Source organism: Crinia signifera, chromosome 8, assembly GCF_055691185.1.
Source record: "Crinia signifera chromosome 8, ASM5569118v1, whole genome shotgun sequence".
In the NCBI taxonomy this organism is placed as follows: Eukaryota; Metazoa; Chordata; class Amphibia; order Anura; family Myobatrachidae; genus Crinia; species Crinia signifera.
Window position 1 is genome coordinate 120,874,569 of NC_139224.1, and position 22,914 is coordinate 120,897,482.

At 42.3% G+C, this 22,914-nt stretch overlaps 1 protein-coding gene across 1 annotated transcript in view; it reads left to right on the plus strand.

Annotated features, from left to right (window-relative positions):
- Positions 1-22,914, plus strand: part of ABCA4 (ATP binding cassette subfamily A member 4) — a 227,808-nt gene that overhangs the window by 99,037 nt on the left and 105,857 nt on the right. Inside the window, exons 19-23 of the mRNA XM_083157071.1 lie at positions 974-1,039; positions 4,130-4,315; positions 6,337-6,514; positions 11,833-11,964; positions 22,554-22,693. Of these exons, the coding sequence (XP_083013197.1) occupies positions 974-1,039; positions 4,130-4,315; positions 6,337-6,514; positions 11,833-11,964; positions 22,554-22,693 (702 nt within the window). The remainder of the gene's footprint in view (positions 1-973; positions 1,040-4,129; positions 4,316-6,336; positions 6,515-11,832; positions 11,965-22,553; positions 22,694-22,914) is intronic.

Sequence of the window (22,914 nt, forward strand, 5' to 3'; positions counted from 1 at the left end):
CATTGTGAGCCCTGGTAAAGAGATTAGATGGAGTAGAGTGGGAATATTATTGGTTTCTTTGAACTCCTAATAGGCTACAATTATTATTATAGAATTATTAGGAACTGAGCCATCTGAATGACTTTGATGCTAATGACAAGAATCAAATTCAGAGAAAGTGAGCTCATTTTAGTAGACAGTAATAGGATATAAGCTTGTCTTTAAAGTTTATTTTTGCTTGTGGCTGTCTTGTTCCAAGGATACAGAGCACGTTTCTGTCCAGCAGACAGTACAACATTAGCAGTACAGTGCAGAGGCGTAACTGTGGGAGGAAATGGAGTCATCTGCCGCCGGGCTCCTGCTCCCAAAGGGGCACCTCGTCTCCCCTGCAAGTTTGAATCCATTCATTGAAAGCCATTGATATCGCTTCTGTGGCCGACTCCCCCTCCTAGCAGGACCATAGACATCAAAACCTCTTTATTTTAAACAAAATATACATAACAGGCACACATATTTACACACATCATTTGTGTCATCATATTTACATACATCATCTAAATCGGTATGAATTTATACATTTATGATACAATCCACCATGAATTTTACTATGGGTTATATATACCAAGATGTGGTAAAAAGTATTCCCAAAATATTGCAGACCAATTCTCGAACATTTACTGTGTTCACTTGCCAGACCCACCCTAGGGATCCTGAACATACAATTCATTAATACCTTACTTATTGTCATCTCACCTTCTTTTTCTGCACCTAACTCATCCTTTTTCCTATCCCAAATGTCAAAAATTGTCGATAGCACCACCATGGCAAACATGGTGGTCTTAGCGAAAGACGATCAATGAGTGTACAAGCTACAGTAGCTATAAATATATACCAACTGAGTACATATAGAGTTCAAAGATTTCTGATGGAATCACATTGCTAATTGTTTCTCCACCTTAATGTTAAATACATTTTTATGATTTGTCACCAACAGCTGATTCAGTACAAACAGAGCTGTCGATCCATGAACATATGGAGGACAACCATGAATATGGAGCAGGTAAGAACACGTACAGAAAACTGTATGAAACATTGAGGTTAAATGACCTAGAACATGTCTGGGATGGGATGCAGTTAATATCCCGGCGGTCGGGATCCCGGCGTTCAGAATCCCGACGCCGGAATCCCGACCGCCGAAATACCGACACATTCTCCCTCCGTGGGTGACCACCGGGCCCGCTGTGTGGCGAGCGAAGCGAGCCCGCAAGGGGGGTGATCCACGCACGGTCCTGGCCGCACCGATCAGAATAAGGGCCCATGTGCACTGCAGGGGGCAGATGTAAAATGTGCAGAGATAATAAGATTTGGTTGAGTTATTTTGTTTCTGTGCAGGGAAAATACTGACTGCTTTATTTTTACAATGCAATACAGATCTCACTTTGAAGTAAAACCCCACCCAAATCTAATTATCTTTGCACAAGTAACATCTGCCCCACCTGCAGTGCACATGGTTTTGTCCATCTAAGAAGGATTTTGTCAGAAAAAGTGAACTAGAATAAGGCCCATAGAACCTATTAAAATAGTATTTAAATGATTTTAGGATTTCATGACAATATGGACATATAAGGATAAATCTAAACTGATCAGAGAAGCTGGAGGTCCCATGTTGGTTTTGCTTTGTAAATGATTGCCACTTAATTAAATATGTCCATTCTTGGACAAACTCCTGCACCACCGACTTCCCTGACCCTATTACATTTACCCCAAAGGGTCACATTTTTCAACAGCTGTACTTTATACACAGTTCAAACTCCAGGTTGTTGTGGTATGACCCATCATCAGGTGCATCTTTTACATATAAGACCCAATGTTCACATGCTTGGAATTACCTCTACTAGCATCAGGCCCTGCCATTTCTAATGACATTTTTGTAAGCTTAGAGGGTAGGGGAACACATTTGCAATACGCTGAAATTGGAAATGTGTAATTGTGACAGGTGTAATGAAAAAATAAATGCTTTAAAATGCTTGAAAGAAAACATACTTATAAACCATACATAGCCCAGCTAAAAGCATAGAAAATGCCACCATTTATATGACATTACAAGTGCCCCAGATAAGGAATGGCTTTATTTTGTGTAATTGTCTCTAGATTGAACCAACTCTTATTTTATTGACACTGTTGTGATGTTTTAGTGGGACATCTGCTGATGGGTCTAGGCTTGTTGCTTGTGATCCTCCAGTTGGGTGCTGGAGAAATGTGCAGAGTACTTCCCACCACTTTAGAAAACCTTCCATTTGGTGACAAATCCCGGGATCAGGATCGGCAGGTTCCCGGGATGTGGCCCCAAAATGTTTGGGATTTCAATCCCAGGATTGGAGTATTTCGGAATTAGACTGCACCCACTCAGACGCTGCCCAGCTGTTCCCGACCCCGGCGTGCAGTCTGCGCACTGCCCAGTGTGACTTGGTCATAGGTCAGGCTGCGCAGGCCGCATCTCTGACGCCGGAACTCTCCAACTGCCGATCAGCGCTCCCAGCGGACGATTGTGCTCCCAGCTCTTGGTGCTCCTCAGCTCTCCCAGTGGCCAATTGCCTGCCGCCGACCACTCCCAATGCCCGTCACACCCGCTGGCTGCATCCTCCTTGCGGTAAATAATTGTGGGGGGCAGGGCATTTTTCTTTTAGGGATGCAAATTTTTTCAATCCAGATTCCCGGGATTGAAAAAATGCCCTGGATTGGCATCCCTAGTGACAACATTTGGGTTACACACTGTGAAATAGGCAAGGGGGTACTTATGTAGTATCTGGACGCCCGATTAAAAAATCTGGTCCATCGCATCACATCGCATGCGACCAAATCGCATGCGATGCGATGGACCCGATTTTTCCATAGGATTCAATGTTAAAATGGACTGAGTCCATTTTAACATAGGATTCTATGGGAAAAAGGGTCCTTTTCATTTCCCCACTATCCAACTACGCATGGAGTTGGATATAAACCGGTGGCGAGCGTAGCGAGCCACCGAGCCCGAAGCGTGGCGAGCGCAGCGAGCCCCGCGAGGGGATGCGGAATACTTTTTAACGAATCCGCGTCCCCTCGCGGGGCTCGCTGCGCTCTCCAGGCTTCGGGCTCGGTGGCTCGCTACGCTCGCCACTTGCGATTTGGTCGGATGCGATGTGATAATCGGGTGTCCAGATACTACATAAGTACCGGCAAGGGGTCTAGACAAGGGGTCAAGGAACTTTTTTACCTTTTACTGCAAAATATATTTAGATACGCCGACGTTACCTCAGTGATTTGAAAGGAAGGAAATCATATAATTGTAATACACACTGTACCCCCATACATTGATGATATATCCTGCTAGTACAGTACACAGCCTGGCAGCAATTGATGATGATGATGATTATTACCATGTATGCATGCATGTGGTACAAAATTTGTACTACACAGCCATACATGGTAATCATCATTATCATCAATGGCTGCCAGGCTGTGTGTGGTATAGCCATTGATAATGTAATAAAGAAACTCGGCGCCGCAGTGGCAGTACAGTCAATAGGTCGACACAAAAAAAGATCAACATGGTCAAAAGATTGAGATGAGAAAGGCTGACACATGAAAAGGTCAACATAAGAATTTTCTGAATTTTTAGGTCAATGTTGACACTTGCTGACATGGGGTAACACATACCCTCGCTTTTTTTGCTTCGCTCACCATACTTCAGACTTTGAGGATCGCTCTGCAGGTTCTTCACCAAGCACATTTTACCATTGTAGTCAATGTAGATAAAAAAAATTCTAAAAGGAAAAGAATTTAAAAAACTTCTGTTGACTTATTGCACGTCATCCTTTTGTTGTTGACCTATTGACTGTCTATCTAGACACTGGTGATCTATCAACCGGAACCACCCGATGGGACCTGTTACCTAGTGGCATGAGGCTACCATGCATTTATAAAGAGTCTGTATTTATTGCAGCTCATAGTAAAAGCTGTAACTGAAGACTTGAGGTAAGTATAAAGTGCATGGTACAAACAGATGCATATTACAAAGCCGCAATGTTTGCAGGTATTTTAAATGTTTAAGGTAAACTGAATATACATTTTATTGCCAATTAATTATCTGAAATGCGGTATATATCCTTAGATAAACCTCCAATTCGCCCGCCTGTGGATGTTATAGAAGACATACCAGAAAAAGTTGTCTATGATAACAAACTTAAGGATAAGGATACTTGCAAACATAAAGCTAAAAGAGAGAAGGAGAAAGAAGAGAAGCAAAAGAAGGATGAAGAGGAAAAGGAGAGACATGATAAGGATGAAGCGGCGTATGGTAAAAGCCTATAGCAATACAATATTATGTGTTGGGACGAGTAATGTGTCCTGGTAGTAGATCCAATGATAAACCAAAATTCTTAAATTGTCACCTACCTTTTGTGTGGTGGTGATAGTAGTAGTAGTGGTAGTAGTAGTAGTAGTAACCCTACAGTATGTCCAGGATGGTCTCCCTTCCGGTCCAAATTTCAAATGTGCGCATATCCAGGATCACAATCATGTGAACTCAATCGGCTTCAGCCCATAGACATCAGATTCGGAGAGAGTAAACCTAGCTTCACAGCTACCTGATAATCCTGACCAGTCCAACAGGAGGCATAAATACTAATCAGATCTATTTAAATTAAGAGCCTAGTCAAGACCTGATCCCTGGGCTGTTAATATTTGGATTGATATCCCGCCCCATGCAAAAATGCAAATTGGTGGTTCGGCGATTAGCTGCAAATCCATTTGTAATCTGCCCACTATCTAATGATTTTTCCAGTGTGTGCATTATATGCGCAGCGATTACCTGTCAGATTGGCTGGGTAAATATGCCCTCTAGTATGTATGTAGTTTAAGGCATCACCATCATTTCAGAATGTAGAAATCATAAGGCCAAAAATAAATCAAATTATTTGCCACAATCCTGCCAACATAAAGGTGTATTGGTTTGATGAATTTTATTGTCTAGCTGCAGATTCCGAATTATTTGTTGTATAAATTATGAGTGTTGTGAGTTGAAATGGTGGTTCAATTTACTTACTCTCTTACTTTAATCCAGGTATTTTGGGGGAAATTTACTAAAATCGGAATAAGACTTCACATGTGATGTTGCTATGGGCAACCAATCAGATCCTGTCTACTATCTTCTAGAGGGTGCTAAATAAATTAGAAGTACTTTCTGATTGTTTGCCTATAACAACATCACATGTGAAGTCTAATTCCCATCTTAGTAAATTTCCCCCTTTATGTAAATCCCTCAATAATAATTATGATTTATTAAAGGTTCTAGTTTAGCAGTTAGCCACAGTATTAAAATCATCAATTTTCCACAAAATAGAATAGTACAATCTTTCACAACGTGTCCATGGTCTAAATAGCTGGAAATGCATGTACAAATTACCATATCTGTTACCATTGTTAAGGCCCCTACACACGGGGCAATTTCAGCCCATTTTCTAAGCGATCTCACTAGATTGCTTAGAAAATGACTCTACATTACTCCATTTGTAGGGGCCATAGTGATAGCGATATGCGGCAGGATAAATCTAGTTAGATTGCCAGTCAGGCCCAGTGTTCTCACCGGAGAACACTAGCCCTGACAGATCGCTTAGCACACAGCGCTGACAAATCGCTGTGCAGTGTTGTGCACTGAGTGATCTTGCTGGGCAATCTTGCTGAGCGATCTGAGTGGTCTACATTGCTCAGATCGCTCAGCATAGTCACTGTGTGTAGGCCCCATTACAGCTTTGTTACCAAGATGTTACATTTTTAGTGTTTAGGCTAAGGATTATCACAAAGCTCCACCTATAGGATTAAGGGTCTATTTCAGACCTGATAGCAGGCCAAATTTGTTCTCAAAATGGGCAAAACCATGCTGCACTGCAGCTGAGGCAGATGTAACATAAGCAGAGAGAGTTAGATTTGGGTGGGGTGTGTTTAAACTGAAATCTAATTTACAGTGTAAAAATAAAGCAGACAGTATATTTACCCTGCACGGAAACAAAATAACTCACCCAAATCTAACTCTCTCTGAGTCTGCACAAATTACATTTGCCCCTACTGCAGTGCACATGGTTTTGCCCATTTTGAGAACAAATTTGTCCTGCGATCAGGTCTGAATTAGGCTCTTAGTGCGAATTTGAATCAGCTTTTTTTCATAAATAGGGCTGAGAATGTGAAAAAAAATGTGGGTGCAATCTGGGTTGTTCAAGATAGACAAGTATGTTACTTGTCTATACAGACCTACAGTATCTCACTGTCAGGCAGCTTTACTTCAAGGTGACAATATTTATAATTCTCTCATTTCATTCCAAGGAAATTCATTTTTTGAACCAGAACCACCAGGGATGGTACCAGGCGTGTATATTCAAGATCTGGTGAAAATCTATAAGAACACGTACAAGCCAGCTGTGGACAGGATAACCATCACATTTTATGAAGGGCAGATTACAGCTTTCTTAGGGCACAATGGAGCTGGGAAAACAACAATACTGTAAGTTATACTTCTTCTTCAATACAACAGCACCAAAGTCACTAAGGCCCTTATTCTAGTTGACTCTGTCAGATGCGTATTTCGGATGGCCACCGAGTGTTCTTAGCCCCATCTACCGTACGGATCGCTCACACCATCCGAATGCCGTAAGATGCCGAGTGAATGGACCGCGAGTGGATGTTTCATGTGAACCACTCCCCCATCTGTGGAAACCTCCCCCATCCTCTGATGGTCGCCGACCATCGAATGATGAACCACATTTCTCTGAGTGGTCTGAATATCACAGTGATTGATAGCTGACTTTTGTTTTAAAATTGTTTTCCTATGGGCCCGTGACTGCGTCATTTAAGCCCTGCTGCCCTCACTAGCTATGTCCCTTGCGACCACAGACATGGTTCTGGTGTCTTTGGACCTGACCAATAGGCGGTGGCAAATGCAGGATTTCCATGGGGGGTTTCCATACATGTATGTGCGTACGTACGACCGTCATGTGTTTATATATATATAGCACATTTACATACAGCATATATAAATACACACACACATAGCATATGTACAGACAACAAATACACACAGACATATAAACAGCATGTGCACACAGACACATACACCATATATACACATACGCAGCATGCATACACACAGCACACACCTTCCTCCCCCACTAGCTCCCTTAAATATCAGGGGGTCTTGCAGCACACAGAGAGCTCTGGGTTCCTTCTAGTCCACCAGGTCACAAGTAAGTGCAATTTACTTTTAAAAATACATTTAATACAGGCTTGCCTACCCTCCCGGAATGGCCGGGAGCCTCCCGAAAATCGGGTCCTTCTCCCGGCCCCCCGGGAAGGTGGGCAAGTCTCCCGCTTTCTAGTGATAGACCCCGCTCCCCCTTGCCCGCTGGTTTAATTACCATAAATCGCGGGTCCGCGGTGATGGGGCGGGGCTTAAATGATGCGATCGCCCCTCTCCGCAGCCTGCGAATCACAGCAGTTTTCGGCATTAAGGGGGGGGCACGTGATGTCAGCCTTGCCCCCGCCCCCTGACGTGTTGCCTCTCTGGGTTTCTCTCGGAGAGGTGAAATCAAAAGTAGGCAAGTATGATTTAATATATATTTTGTATATGTTTTGTGCCTTGTGCCCTGCACCAAGAATACTTCAAACACATTTTAAGTCCACCAGGGGTTACACCCCTTCAGTGCCATGAAGGCCATCTTCTCCATGTGGGTTGGGGTCTGCGGCCACAGGACCAAACAATATTTCCGGCTATTTCTTTGGGGGTTAGCTGCAAACATTAGTATAACACCGAATGTACTGTATGTAGGTGGGACATTAGCAGATATCTCAGAGACCTGCTGCAATCCCTTAATCACCACCTACAGATGCATACCACGTAGGTTTCTAAGGGGGGCTGCAATGCTGTCAGATGTATAAATTTTCAGAATGCAAAGCATTCCCAAATGTGAACCCTAACACCCCGATATAGCCTATTGGCTACACACTGTACAGTATATCTGGCACGCAGGGACAGGATCCATTCGCATGCAATCCTCTCTTGCTTATAATGACACATTAACACCAAGCAATATGGGCCAGATTCTCTAAGCTTCAAAAGTGATAAAATGGAGAGTGATAAAAAGCCAGCCAATCAGCTCCTGGGGGAGATTCTCTAAGAATCTCCGCCCCCCTTCGCCTGTCTTCGCAATTATAATTATCGCATATGTTGTAACATATGCGATAATTATAGCAAAGGACAGCTCTTGCGTTAAGAGCTGTCCTTTGCGGTGAGAGTCGCCGGGTCCCAGCAGGTCCCGGCGGCTCCCCCCTCCCTCCCACACCCGGCGCTGCTGCTGCTGCGCCGGGCTCTTCTCCTCCCTGCACCCGGAAGAGGATCAGTGCAGGGAGGAGGTCACAGGTCCGGGCAGCACTGCGCTGTGCTGCCCGGACACAGGTGAGGGGGGAGGGGGCGATGCGGGGCGGCGGGAGTCCGTGCGGGGCGGCGGGGGGTCGTTGCGGGGCGGCGGAGGGATGCGGTAGAAGCCCATTGGCTTCTATGGGGCATCGCCAGATTTTTTTGGCGATGCCCCCCGCCACGTTAACCCGGCGGGGGATGTCTAGAGCATCCCAAAATGCGGTAAAAACCCCGATAACGGGGTTTTTCCCGCATTTGTTATTTAGAGAATCTCCCCCCCTGTCTGACATTTTTCAAACATAGTCTGTGACATGTCAGGCAGGAGCTGATTGGCTGGCTGTTTATCACTCTCCATTTGATCACTTTTGAAGCTTAGAGAATCTGGCCCTATATCTGTTTAACTTTGTATATGAGACATACATTGTATACGAGACATACATTGTATATGAGACATACTTTCATGTTGCCTCTCATTACAGGTTCTGGTGTTGTCTGTCATTTCTTTGCCTGTACTGTAAATGCCCCCATACACTAGATGCTGCAGTGACCAGTAAGTGATGCTGAGCAGACCTGTGGCGGCAGAATTAAAAAAAAAATAATCAAAAGATAGGTCGGCCGCTGATTGGCTGAGATCTCTCAGCCAATCTATTTAATTTTTTTTATTTCTGCTGTCACAGCTCCGCTCAGCAGCACTTCACAGACACTGCGGAGTCAGACTGCCCGCCACACCGCAACGCTGCATCCACATCCCCCGGGTGCTCCGCGCAGCCCAGACACCGCCACTGCCCGACTCTTCACATAGTTGTGTGCCAGCGGTACTTCTGATTGGACCCAACACATCGTGGGTGCTAAAAAGAACTGTGATGTACCGCTGATGGCTCGACAGATTGAACCTGTAGCAGGATCAATCTGTAGGGTCTGACTAGATGCGCACGGATCAGGTGGGCTGTCAAACACATCCGATTCGGGGCGATTTCTCAGCCCATCCAAAAGCGGTCCAAATCAGATAAGTGTATGGACACCTTTAATTACACCAGAAGAGGGCATTTCAATTGTTTAATGGGCACCAGCCTGTACAGGCACGTATCGTCATTGTGTTGTCATATTTTGTGGAAACCCTGCACTTCTGGGCATGATCAGTCTTAATAAAACTATGGATGCCCCGAACAATTGCATACCACCCTGTCTAAAGAGATATACTCTTTATATATACTCATAGGCGTGCGCAGCCCATTTTTTTAGGGGATGCACCATTGGAAGGGCATGTCCATCACCGCCTAATGGGCGTGTCCATCACTGCCTACTGGGCGTGTCCATCACTGCCTACTGGGCAACAATGCAAACTAAATAGAAGGTGATTTATTTATGTATATGCACTTCAGAATTTATGATACCCCACCACACACACCGGAAACTGGCAGTGCGCACCGAAGGTGCGCTACAAAATTTTACACTGTAATGCCCATTACACATAATGCCACACACTGTAAGGCCCATTACACATAATATAATGCCACACACCATAATGCCTATCACACATAATGCCGCACACAGTAATGCTAATTCCACATAATACCTCCCAACATAATGCCCATTCCACATAATGCCAAACACCTTAATGCCCATTCCACATAATGGCAAACACAGTAATGCCCTTTACACATTATACCAAACACCGCAATGCTCATTACACATTATGCCAGGGCTTTTTGTAAAATAGGGACAATAAGGCAGGGGAGGAGGGGGTAGGGTTAGGCAGTAGTGAGACAGTATGAGGGTTAGTAATTAGCAGGGAAGGTTAGGGTAAGCTGCAGGGGGGGTGCATTATGATGGTGAAGCTGGATAGATATCTGCAACGACTAATAGCTCATCATCTCCCCTTAGCATAGAATAGTCCCCTCCTATTCAGACATATTGATTACATCTAGTAATAATTGCCTCTTCCTCCCCTTAGCACTAAATAGTTCTTCTCCCCCACAGACAGAACATCTCCCCCCAGTACAGAATAACCCCCACCCCCTTCCCCCCTCGACAAATACACACACTCAGGAAAACTTTTTCTTACACTCACAGCGGGTGCCGGCATTGGCTTCAGTCTGTCTCCCCACCGAGTCCTACACTCTGTGCACAGCGCAGCATCAATTTGGCTGGCAGGCACCATCTGATTGCGGCCAGGGGAGCGCAGCACGGCGCAGACAGGGGCAAGGGCTGGACACACTCCCGCGCTTCTTCATCCATTATCTGCGGCCGTACTGACGTTGTCTAATTGTCATTCAAGGCAGTGTGACCAGTAATGCACTGAGGGGGCGTGACCACAGTTCACAGGCAGCTCCGGTCCTCAGACCCGCTGCTGCCATTGTAAATTGAGTCCAAGTCTGCTACTGGTCCCCGCTGTTACCCTGAGCCAGCCAGTCGGCTCTGATTAGGAGGTGCTGCACCCCCCGTGCGCACGCCTATGTATATACTTATTGCCCCTTCACTAACTCCCTACCATTTGCTGCTTTTGGAAATTATTAAGGAAATATGACATATAGGGCCAGATTCTCTAAGCTTCAAAAGTGATAAAATAGAGAGTGATAAACAGCCAGCCAATCAGCTCCTGCCTGATATTTTTCAAACACAGCCTGTGACATGGCAGGTAGGAGCTGATTTGCTGGCTGCACTGGCGTAAATATCGCCCCGCAGGGGGCTATTGTTACCGTTCTGCTGCGTCTGCCACGGGATCTTTTGCCGGCTCTCCGTCTCCCTGCTCTCCCTGCTCCGTCTGCAATAAAAAAGGTGAAACACAGAAAATGGCTGCCCCCTTAATGCAGACCGTTTTTGAGGATGCTAGAGGAGGCGGAGGCCTCCTCTAGCATCCTTAAAAACGGTCTGCTGTACGGGGGCAGCCATTTTCTGAGTGACATGTTTTTTATAACAGCAGGAGCAGGGAGACGGAGAGCCGCAGCGCAGACTGATTCGCCGGCTGAAGGTGCCTGGGCAGACGCAGCGGCACTACGTGCAGGGGGTAAGGGGGTCGACCTGGCGGGGGGCACGCAAAAGGGTTGTTGCGGGGGGGAGATTTTTCCATAGTTACGCCACTGGCTGGCTGTTTATCACTCTGGATTTTTTCACTTTTGAAGCTTAGAGAATCTGGCCCATATTCTTTTACATCATTATTTGCACCGGGAGGGGTAGTGTTAAATCACTACCATCTTTTTCTTCCATAAGGTTGACACTGACATAATGTCGAAATTTTCAAAATGTTGACTTTGTGAATGCCAACAGTCAGGATGTGCGACGTGCAGTTAGTTAGGGCTATAAATATGGTTGGGCTGCAGTTGGGTTGGATGAGCGTGGAAGATAATTTTCATGTGCACATGATGCATTTGTGTTTTATCACTGGTGCTAACTGCTAATCCTCCAAACAGGTCTATAATAACTGGCTTGTTCCCGCCTACATCTGGTTCGGTGTGGATTCGTGGCAGAAATATTCAGACTCATATGGACTCTATCCGGCAAAGTCTTGGCATGTGTCCTCAACACAATGTTCTCTTTCGCCAGTAAGTATATCAAATTTAAAACTTGACCTCTGTTGTATTAGAATGTAAGTTACTGTTTTGCTTATTTGTTGGGCGCTGATGATCCTTTGTGGCACCATATAAATAAAGGATAATAATAGTAATAAAGATAAACATAAAAAGAGGCACATCATGTATTAGACCAATATAATTAATAATTAGAAATTGCAGTGTGAGTGGTCTATGTTATATTATGCTAACGATTTCTAACCATTCTAGAAGGACACGTACACCAGATTATGGGTTTGCTATGGGGAGACCTATCTCTCTATGCACACCAGACTTGCTTTCAGTAAAGCACACTTTGCTGTAGTTAGAATTATCTAGAACCAAAGGTAAATTGCTTATTTTGTATTTTGTAGAGGTGGGATGTGGACCGCGCTCGTATTGTATTGGCAGCTCCGCTATATATAAATGGTTATAATAATAAAGGTATTGGAGCGCTCTATGTTACGTGCACTATATAGATGAATAAAAAATAAATAAAAAATATAAAATGAAAATAAAAATAAATAAAAATGAAAATAAAAATAAATATAAATATCGAGTGGACACCTGTAAAAGAAATGTGCGTTAAAAGATTGGGTTTACCAATGTTTACACTCTTTTATGAGTTAGATGGAGTTGCCCGTGACCCTGTCTATCACTAACTAAAAGCCGGCGGTGCAGCACGGAGGCTGCTATGTGGTGCCGCGGCTTTTGTTTACCTTCTCCCGTATGGCAGCGGGGATGCAGCTGTCGGGTCCCGTTCTTCGCCGGCGTCCCGGCACAGCTTCCAAGATCTTCTGCTGCTGGGTACTTCAGGTGTGGTAGGCAGGTGGGCTTGTGTATCTGCTCCAACGCATTTCATGCCGCACGGGCACTTTTTCAAGGATGCAGTCTATTTAAAAATTCCGCTTTTTTATTCAAAACTTTAATGATAAAACAGGAAGTTAATTGACGGATGTGTCGTCATGGTTTTTGGTGGGAACCTCATGGGTTCTTAATCTTCAAGGTGCCACTCGAAAAAATGGGTAAAAATTTAAATAAAAATAAAAATAAATATAAAAATAAGAATAAAGATAAAAATAAAAATAAATAAAAATAAATATAAAATGAAAAATAAAAATAACAATAAAAATGAATAGAAATAAAGAAAAAAATATATAAAAAAATAATTATAAAACTGGGCTTCGAATAATAATAATAGAAATCAATAGGACAAAAGTTGATAACGAGGTTTATGTGAAATATTTGGAAATTGTAATATTTAGTATACATGATATGAATATTGGTCAGTCCAGAAAAGCATTTAGTTCTAAGTCTATATTTAGACCACGAGGATGAAGGGTTTTTAATTCGAAGATCCATCGCATTTCATTTCTCAGTAGATCTTTAACGATGTCTCCTCCTCTCCAGTTTTTATGGATTTTTTGTATTACAGTAAATTTTTATTCTGTCGGGTCTTTGTTGTGATTTTCAAGGAAGTGGTTGGAGACACTGTGCGTAGTTAAGCCTTTTCTTATATTATATATATGTTCCGCTATTCTTATTTTTGTTTTTCTTTTTGTTTGACCAATGTATTGCAGTTGACAGGGACATTCTAGAAGATATATAACTCCTTCTGTTTCACAGCTGACTTGATCTTTAATATTGTAGTCTTTGCCTGTGATGTTTGATTTAAAGCTTTTAACTGATTTAGTGCTTGTAGATTTTAGTTTGCAGCCTTTACAGTTCCCGCAATGATGGAAGCCTCCATTAGTTTGGTGGGTTTTTGTCTGTTCTGTGGGTACATAACTTGTAGTGATTACTTGTTTAAGATTTTTTGCTTTTTTATATATTATCCTTGGTCTTTCAGGAATGATGGTATGTAGTGCTTCATCCAATTGAAGGATGTGCCAGTTCTTTTTAACCATATCTTCTATCTGTTTTGAGTTGCTGTTGTATTGTGTGATAAATGCTGTCGGTTGGGTTTCTGTGTTTTCTTTTGTTTTGTATTTTAGCAAGTCTTCTCTCTTTATCTTGTTGACTGTGGTGGTATGTTTCTGCAGTTGTTTTTCTTTGTATCCTTTTGCTTGAAAGTTGCTTAGCATTGTCTTACTCTGTTGTTCGAATATCTCTTGTTCTGTGCAATTACGTTTCAGTCTTCGCAGTTGTCCTCCCGGTATATTATTTATCCACTTGATGTTGTTGCCTGAAACTTCTTTAATGTGTGTCTTTGTGTTTATCATGTTGTTCTTTATATAAATTACAAGGTCTAGGTATATGATTTCTTGCTTGCTGTTTGAAGTGGTAAATTCCAAGTTTATGTTGTTTGAGTTCATATATTTAGTGAACATTTTTAAGTCTTCTTCTCCCCCCTCCCAGATGAAGAAGACATCGTCGATATATCGACGCCACACGACAAGATGTTCTTTGTAAATGTTGTTGTTCCAAATATTGTCGTCCCCCCATTTCGCAACAAACAAATTTGCATAACTTGGGACCAGGGGGGTCCCCATTGCCGTGCCACACAGTTGCAGGTAGAAGGTATCATTATACCAGAAATAGTTATGGGATAAAATGAACTCAATATTCGCCATGATGAAATTTATTTGTTCATTGTTGAGATCTGATTGTTCTGACAGATAATGACGGGTGTGATCACATCCTTTGTCATGTTGGATGCAGGTGTACAAGGATTTGACGTCTGCTGTACAAAGAATATAGTTTTCTTTCCATTGTATTGTTTCAAGTAGTTGCAGGATGCTGGTGGTGTCTTGTAAATAGCTTTTTTGTTGTGAAACCAATTGTTGGAGAAAATTGTCTGTGTATTTTGATAGATTGGATGTGATTGATTGAAGACCAGATATGATTGGCCTGCCCGGTGGATTTTCAACGTCTTTATGTATCTTGGGTAAGAAAAAGAAGGTTGGAATCTTTGGGTTTTTCTGTATAAGGAATTTATGTTCCTACAGTGAATTTCTGCTGTGCATAAAGAAATTCTTTAAATTAAAAGAAAACAGTCATCCACAGACAACAGTCACAGATCCATTTAAACATACAGAACTGAGACCAACATCAACATTTAACCCAACTCATCTAAAAGGACCACATATCAGCACCTTTGAAAAAATAATGGAAGCTGAAATTGAAAAAATACCGGACACTCAAAAAATACAAAGAAACATTTCAAAAACAGAGAAAAAAGCAATAAAAGATTTAAGGTCGGACGACTCAATTATTATCAAACCGGCCGATAAAGGGGGAGGCGTCGTCATCATGTCAAAAGAAAAGTATGAGAGAGAAGCCGAAAGCCTCCTTTCAGATACCACTACATACAAGATACTAAAATCAGACCCCACCAATCAATACAATAAAGAACTTTCAGAACACCTTGCGGAAGGACTTGAGATGGGAATATTAAATGAAAAAGAACATAAATTCCTTATACAGAAAAACCCAAAGATTATAACCTTCTATTTCTTACCCAAGATACATAAAGACGTTGAAAATCCACCGGGCAGGCCAATCATATCTGGTCTTCAATCAATCACATCCAATCTATCAAAATACACAGACAATTTTCTCCAACAATTGGTTTCACAACAAAAAAGCTATTTACAAGACACCACCAGCATCCTGCAACTACTTGAAACAATACAATGGAAAGAAAACTATATTCTTTGTACAGCAGACGTCAAATCCTTGTACACCTGCATCCAACATGACAAAGGATGTGATCACACCCGTCATTATCTGTCAGAACAATCAGATCTCAACAATGAACAAATAAATTTCATCATGGCGAATATTGAGTTCATTTTATCCCATAACTATTTCTGGTATAATGATACCTTTTACCTGCAGCTGTGTGGCACGGCAATGGGGACCCCCCTGGCCCCAAGTTATGCAAATTTGTTTGTTGTGAAATGGGAGGACGACAATATTTGGAACAACAACATTTACAAAGAACATCTTGTCGTGTGGCGTCGATATATCGACGATGTCTTCTTCATCTGGGAGGGGGGAGAAGAAGACTTAAAAATGTTCACTAAATATATGAACTCAAACAACATAAACTTGGAATTTACCACTTCAAACAGCAAGCAAGAAATCATAAACCTAGACCTTGTAATTTATATAAAGAACAACATGATAAACACAAAGACACACATTAAAGAAGTTTCAGGCAACAACATGCTCCCTGCATCCAGTAATCATCATACAAAGTGGATAAATAATATACCGGGAGGACAACTGCGAAGACTGAAACGTAATTGCACAGAACAAGAGATATTCGAACAACAGAGTAAGACAATGCTAAGCAACTTTCAAGCAAAAGGATACAAAGAAAAACAACTGCAGAAACATACCACCACAGTCAACAAGATAAAGAGAGAAGACTTGCTAAAATACAAAACAAAAGAAAACACAGAAACCCAACCGACAGCATTTATCACACAATACAACAGCAACTCAAAACAGATAGAAGATATGGTTAAAAAGAACTGGCACATCCTTCAATTGGATGAAGCACTACATACCATCATTCCTGAAAGACCAAGGATAATATATAAAAAAGCAAAAAATCTTAAACAAGAAATCACTACAAGTTATGTACCCACAGAACAGACAAAAACCCACCAAACTAATGGAGGCTTCCATCATTGCGGGAACTGTAAAGGCTGCAAACTAAAATCTACAAGCACTAAATCAGTTAAAAGCTTTAAATCAAACATCACAGGCAAAGACTACAATATTAAAGATCAAGTCATCTGTGAAACAGAAGGAGTTATATATCTTCTAGAATGTCCCTGTCAACTGCATTGGTCAAACAAAAAGAAAAACAAAAATAAGAATAGCGGAACATATATATAATATAAGAAAAGGCTTAACTACGCACAGTGTCTCCAACCACTTCCTTGAAAATCACAACAAAGACCCGACAGAATAAAAATTTACTGTAATACAAAAAATCCATAAAAACTGGAGAGGAGGAGACATCGTTAAAGATCTACTGAGAAATGAAATGCGATGGATCTTCGAATTAAAAACCCTTCATCCTCGTGGTCTAAATATAGACATAGAACTAAATGCTTTTCTGGACTGACCAATATTCATATCATGTATACTAAATATTACAATTTCCAAATATTTCACATAAACCTCGTTATCAACTTTTGTCCTATTGATTTCTATTATTATTATTCGAAGCCCAGTTTTATAATTATTTTTTATATATTTTTTTCTTTATTTCTATTCATTTTTATTTTTATTTTTCATTTTATATTTATTTTTATTTTTATTTATTTTTATTTTTATCTTTATTCTTATTTTTATATTTATTTTTATTTTTATTTACATTTTTACCCATTTTTTCGAGTGGCATCTTGAAGATTAAGAACCCATGAGGTTCCCACCAAAAACCATGACGACACATCCGTCAATTAACTTCCTGTTTCATCATTAAAGTTTTGAATAAAAAAGCAGAATTTTTAAATAGACTGCATCCTTGAAAAAGTGCCCGTGCGGCATGAAACGCGTTGGAGCAGATACACAAGCCCACCTGCCTACCACACCTGAAGTACCCAGCAGCAGAAGATCTTGGAAGCTGTGCCGGGACGCCGGCGAAGAACGGGACCCGACAGCTGCTTCCCCGCTGCCATACGGGAGAAGGTAAACAAAAGCCGCGGCACAACATCGCAGCCTCCGTGCTGCACCGCCGGCTTTTAGTTAGTGATAGACAGGGTCACGGGCAACTCCATCTAACTCATAAAAGAGTGTAAACATTGGTAAACCCAATCTTTTAACGCACATTTCTTTTACAGGTGTCCACTCGATATTTATTTTTATTTTCATTTTTATTTATTTTTATTTTCATTTTATATTTTTTTATTTATTTTTTATTTATCTATATAGTGCACGTAACATAGAGCGCTCCAATACCTTTATTATTATTTTGTATTTTGCACAATCTTACAATGTGACCAACTGTAATGCAAACAAACGCAAATGCACTATTGCATGCATGAATCCGTTTTTGCATGTATCAAATGGATATATGCAATTTTTCCCGATGTTTCTCTGATTTATTTTTCTCTTGGGCTATTGAATTTGAATGAGCGGAGGAAACCCCCCCCAAAACACACAGGTCCAGTGAAACCTGTGTGTTTCACTGTTTATGGAGATTTTGCCGGTGGAACAAAATACCCGATAAGCCATGACTCACATTGGCTTATCGGGGCTAATTGATTTTTTGTGTTTTGTTTTTTTACAGCACTTTGGTTTGTTTTTTTCCCAGTGGCGTAACTATAGCCCCGCAGCCCCAGCTGTGGCAGGGAGGTGATAAGTAAGTGTGGGCGCCTGTCTTCGGGGCTATGGTTGGCCGGGACTCGCCTGTGTGTGTGCGGTCCTCCTGCTCCTGGCTCCGTCTGCTGACCAGCAGTGCTAATGAAAACTGCCCCACACAAAATGGCTGCCCCCATACAGCAGAAAGTTTTCAGGGATGCTAGAGGAGGCGGCGGCGGCCTCCTCTAGCATCCTTAAAAACTGTCTACTATTAGGGGGCAGCCATTTTGTGATGGTAATTTCTCATCACTGCAGGAGGAGACAGAGATCTGCGCAGCGGGTCCCTGAATGCGGCGGTGGCGTAATGCGGAGGGGTAAGGGTAAGTGTTTACTTGGGTGGGTGGCCGGTCGAGGTGGGGGGCGCATTGTTTCTAGTTACGCCACTGGTTTTTGCAGCTTTACTTTGCTGCCCAGGAATGTGAGAACACCTACTCAGTAGATGTCTAGATGTATGGAAGTCAAATTATTATATGTTGATCTAAAGAACTTACATATTTCTGACTCATGACCAGAAGACACAATAAATGACCTGTGACATTGTGGCTTTATGAAAAAGTGTATACATGCATGCAATCATTTTGGAAAATGCTGTGATACAAGAATGGGTGTAAAGAGTTCTTAGTCAGAAATAATGTTTTAAATTGTTTTCCTCATGTGTTTAAAAACAAAAGTATGCCAAGGACAAATTGGAAAAAAAAATGTAGAAATGTTGAAGCTTGGTACCAGCTTTTTTGGAAAGCTATGTAAAATAAGACCATGGGGAGATTCAATTAACCTTGGGAAAAGTAAACACAGTGGCGTAACTACTGTAAGGCAGCCCCAGCTGCCGCTTGGGGGAGCAAGCCACAGTGGGGTCTATGTGGGCGCCAGCACCCACTGGCTGAGCACCAGAGGCAAGTCAGCCACAGCGCGGGTGCGGCCATGACAGAGCTATGGCAGAGACGACAAATCCCTCCCACAGATTCAATTGACTGTACACAGAGCCGGCTATTGGCTACTGTGTGCAGGATGGGCAGATGGATGGGCGTGCTGGGGCGGAGCAAAGGGAATCAGCAGTATCTGCTGGTTTCTCTTCCTCTATCCTGCTTCAGCTTCTCCATTATGCGTGTGACGTCATCACCTCACACGCTGGGGAAACACGCTGGAGCGGAGGGGGGGGGGGGGAGAGAGAGGGGCGCCACATACTTTTTGGCAGGGGGGAGCAAAATTTATAGTTACGCCACTGAGTAAACACCATGGGTGATAAAGGGTGGCAGCGTCAAGCTTTAACATACAGGACACACAGGAATATTAAATTCTGACCCCTTTTTAGCCCAAGCCCCTTGTTAACATCCATTAATTTAATGTATTAATGAGCATTTACACATGTAAATGGTGTTTACACACAGAGGGGCAGATTTATTAAGCTTGTGAAGTGATAAAGTGTCCCGTTTTTATCATCGGCCAATCAGCTCCTACCTAAGTTACAGGCTTGGTTTGAAAAATGACAGTTATGAGCTGATTGGCCAGTGATAAAAACAGACACTTTATTACTTCTTCGAGCTTAATAAAACTACCCCAGAATCTGTCAAAAGTTAATAGATTCATACTTTAATAGGGTTGTGACACCTGTTAACCCACTAGTTATTGAAGACGTATGGTATCTGTTCACATCCGTTTAAAACATACCTGATAAATGCTGGTGGTGAGCTCAGTTTGAGGATAACTGAATAGTTTTTTACAGCACTTCGGTTTGTTTTTTGCCAGTGGCGTAACTATAGCCCTGCAGCCCCCGCTGTGGGGGGGAGGTGATAAGTAAGTGTGGGCGCCTCTCCTACCCCCCCCCCCCCCCCGGGCTCCTCTCCAGCGTGTTTCCCCAGCATGTGATGTGATGACATGCATAACGGAGAAGCTGAAGCAGGATAGAGGAAGAGAAACCAGTAGACACTGCTTATTCCCTTGGCTCCGACGCATCCCAGGCCACCCCAGCGCTCCCATCCTGTACACAGTAGCCAATAGCCGGCTCTGTGTACAGTCAATTGAATCAGTGGGGGTTTTGTCATCTCTGTTGTGGCCGCACCTGCGCTGCGGCTGACTCGCCTCCGGTGCTCAGCCAGTAGGCAGTGGCAGGCAGCAGCATGTCAGTGCGTCCAGCAGGTGCTGGCGCCCACATAGACCCCACTGTGGCTTGCTCCCCCAAGTGGCAGCTGGGGCTGCCTTACAGTAGTTACGCCACTGACAATATCGTTTGTCCAGGACACTGAAAAGTTCAAGAGATATATCTTTCACCGAACACATCATCTAGTGTGTATGGGCTTAAACTGTTCTGTATTGTCTTGTTCTCACAGAGGAGATATATCAAGCCTTGGAGAGAGATAAATTGGAGCATTGCCCAAAGCAACCAATCACCTTCATTCTATCATTTATCTAGCATAGTATTTGAAATGGCATCTAGATGATAACTGGTTGCTTATTCTCTCCAAGGCTTGAAATATCTACTTTGTGAGAACAACCCAATATACTGTAGTACCGTTATGCATTAAACAGAACAGATTCACTACTGGGTAAAGGCAGGGTCTGTCCAATACCCCAATAGGTGTCTCTTCAGGGGACTTACAGTATTGTCCATAAATATGGGAATTTTTGGAGAATGAACCATTGACTGGGGTGTTTTCTGGTGTATTGTCCACATTATGAACTCAGGGTAGCAGGCTGCTGGGATATGTACTGTAAGGAATCAGAAAAAGGCTTGGAACTACACTAGAATACAAGTTAATTTTATTTGCCACAAGCAGTGTAGTTTATTCAAAGCAGGATATTTGTGGTGACTGACGAAATTCACACAGCATGTATGTTGTTGCATGTGTTGCTGGAGATTGCATATTTCAGACTGTAGTTTAACCTCCACAACATTCATTTATTACTGTGTCTGTCTCATCTTAAACTACTTTCCCAAAATAGACAAATGTGTCTGCTCTGTCAACAACCTCAGCCCAGGTAGGTAGTATAAAAAAGGTATACAGTATGCCTGTACCTTTTATGGCAGTACACATACAATTCCATCTTGAACATAACAAGTTGTGCGTCCATGATGGTGTTTATCAAAAAACAGTGGATCTATGTTTCCGATGCCATCACCGCCAAACTCCTGGCACCATGTAACACTTTACATGGTGTCAGAAGTTTGACTGACACACCAGCCAATCATCACAAGACTCTGGAGATCTGGAGAAATCACCACAAGATTCTGAAGAACTGCAGAAGTGTGACTTTACTAAATGCAAGTCATGCTGGAACAGTGCCTGCAGTAGCAAAGGGTTGGCAATGATGCAGATTCCACCATCCAAATCTGGCATAATGTACATCTACAGTCTGGCCACAAAAATGGATTATTTTGAGATCTTTCCTCAGTATGTTGGGTATCTGCCAATGTGTACGCTCACTTAGACTGGGCAGTGTAAATATTACTACTATGGAAGTTGTGGTCATAGGGATTGCAGGGTCCATTGATTTGTGGATCAGCTGTTCCCCCACCAGAGCAAGGTAGAATTAGTTCCCTTTTTTTGTATCCACTACTACAAATTCTAAGCTTCAGCAATAGAGGCCGGATATTTTGTAACAGAGATCCCCTCCACATATTAGGTATAATATTTAGGGAGTTCCTTAGTATCTAGCAAATTAATACACTGCACTGGGGCTATAAATATATACTTATACACAGGGATATTTTTCAGCAGGCTCCAGCAGGAACTGAGGCCCTTATTCTAGTTCATTCTTTCTGACAAAATATTTCTTAGATGGACAAAACCATGTGCACTGCAGGTGAGGCAGGTGTAAAACCCCACCCAAATCTAATTATCTCTGCACAAGTAACACCTGCCTCACCTGCAGTGCACATGGTTTTGTCCATCTAAGAAATATTTTGTCAGAAAGAGTGAACTAGAATAAGGACCTCAGTTCCTGCTGGAGCCTGCTGAAAAATAGCCCTGCTTATACATATACTAACACTTGGTTTACATTTACAGATGTTCAGAAATACATGACATAAAAAGTTTTATAAAATGTTTTCTTGATAAATTCTGCTTTGATGTTTTAATTACACAGATAAGGCTTCATGTCCACATTGACTGTTCCGTCATCTTGTCAGACATGGATTGTATATGATGCATTGGGACAATGGTTCTTCCCATGCAGCTATACTTCTAAAGGTTTATTGAAGTGACCTTTGTAAGGATACAAAGTGATGGTTGTGTTCAACATATCCAAAATTCTTACTTCCCCAGTTTAACAGTGGCAGAGCACATCCTGTTTTATGCTCAGCTGAAAGGTAAATCAATGCTGTCGGCTGAGAGAGAAATGGAAGCGATGTTGGAAGATATTGGAATTCCCCAGAAACGAAATGAGGAGGCGCAAAACCTTTCAGGTACTGTACTTGTTATTCGCCAGCTGTCATTCAAAGGTTTTCTAAGGCCCCAAAATTAAATATGAAGGTAAAATATAATCCATAGTTGCCTACCCTCCTGCATTCTGCAGGAGACTCCCTGAAATAACACCAATCTCCCCCTCTCCCTTATTAGTCTATCAATCTCCCTCATTTCATGTAGCCCACATTACACTGTTACATTTTGGGGGGGAAAAAGGAAT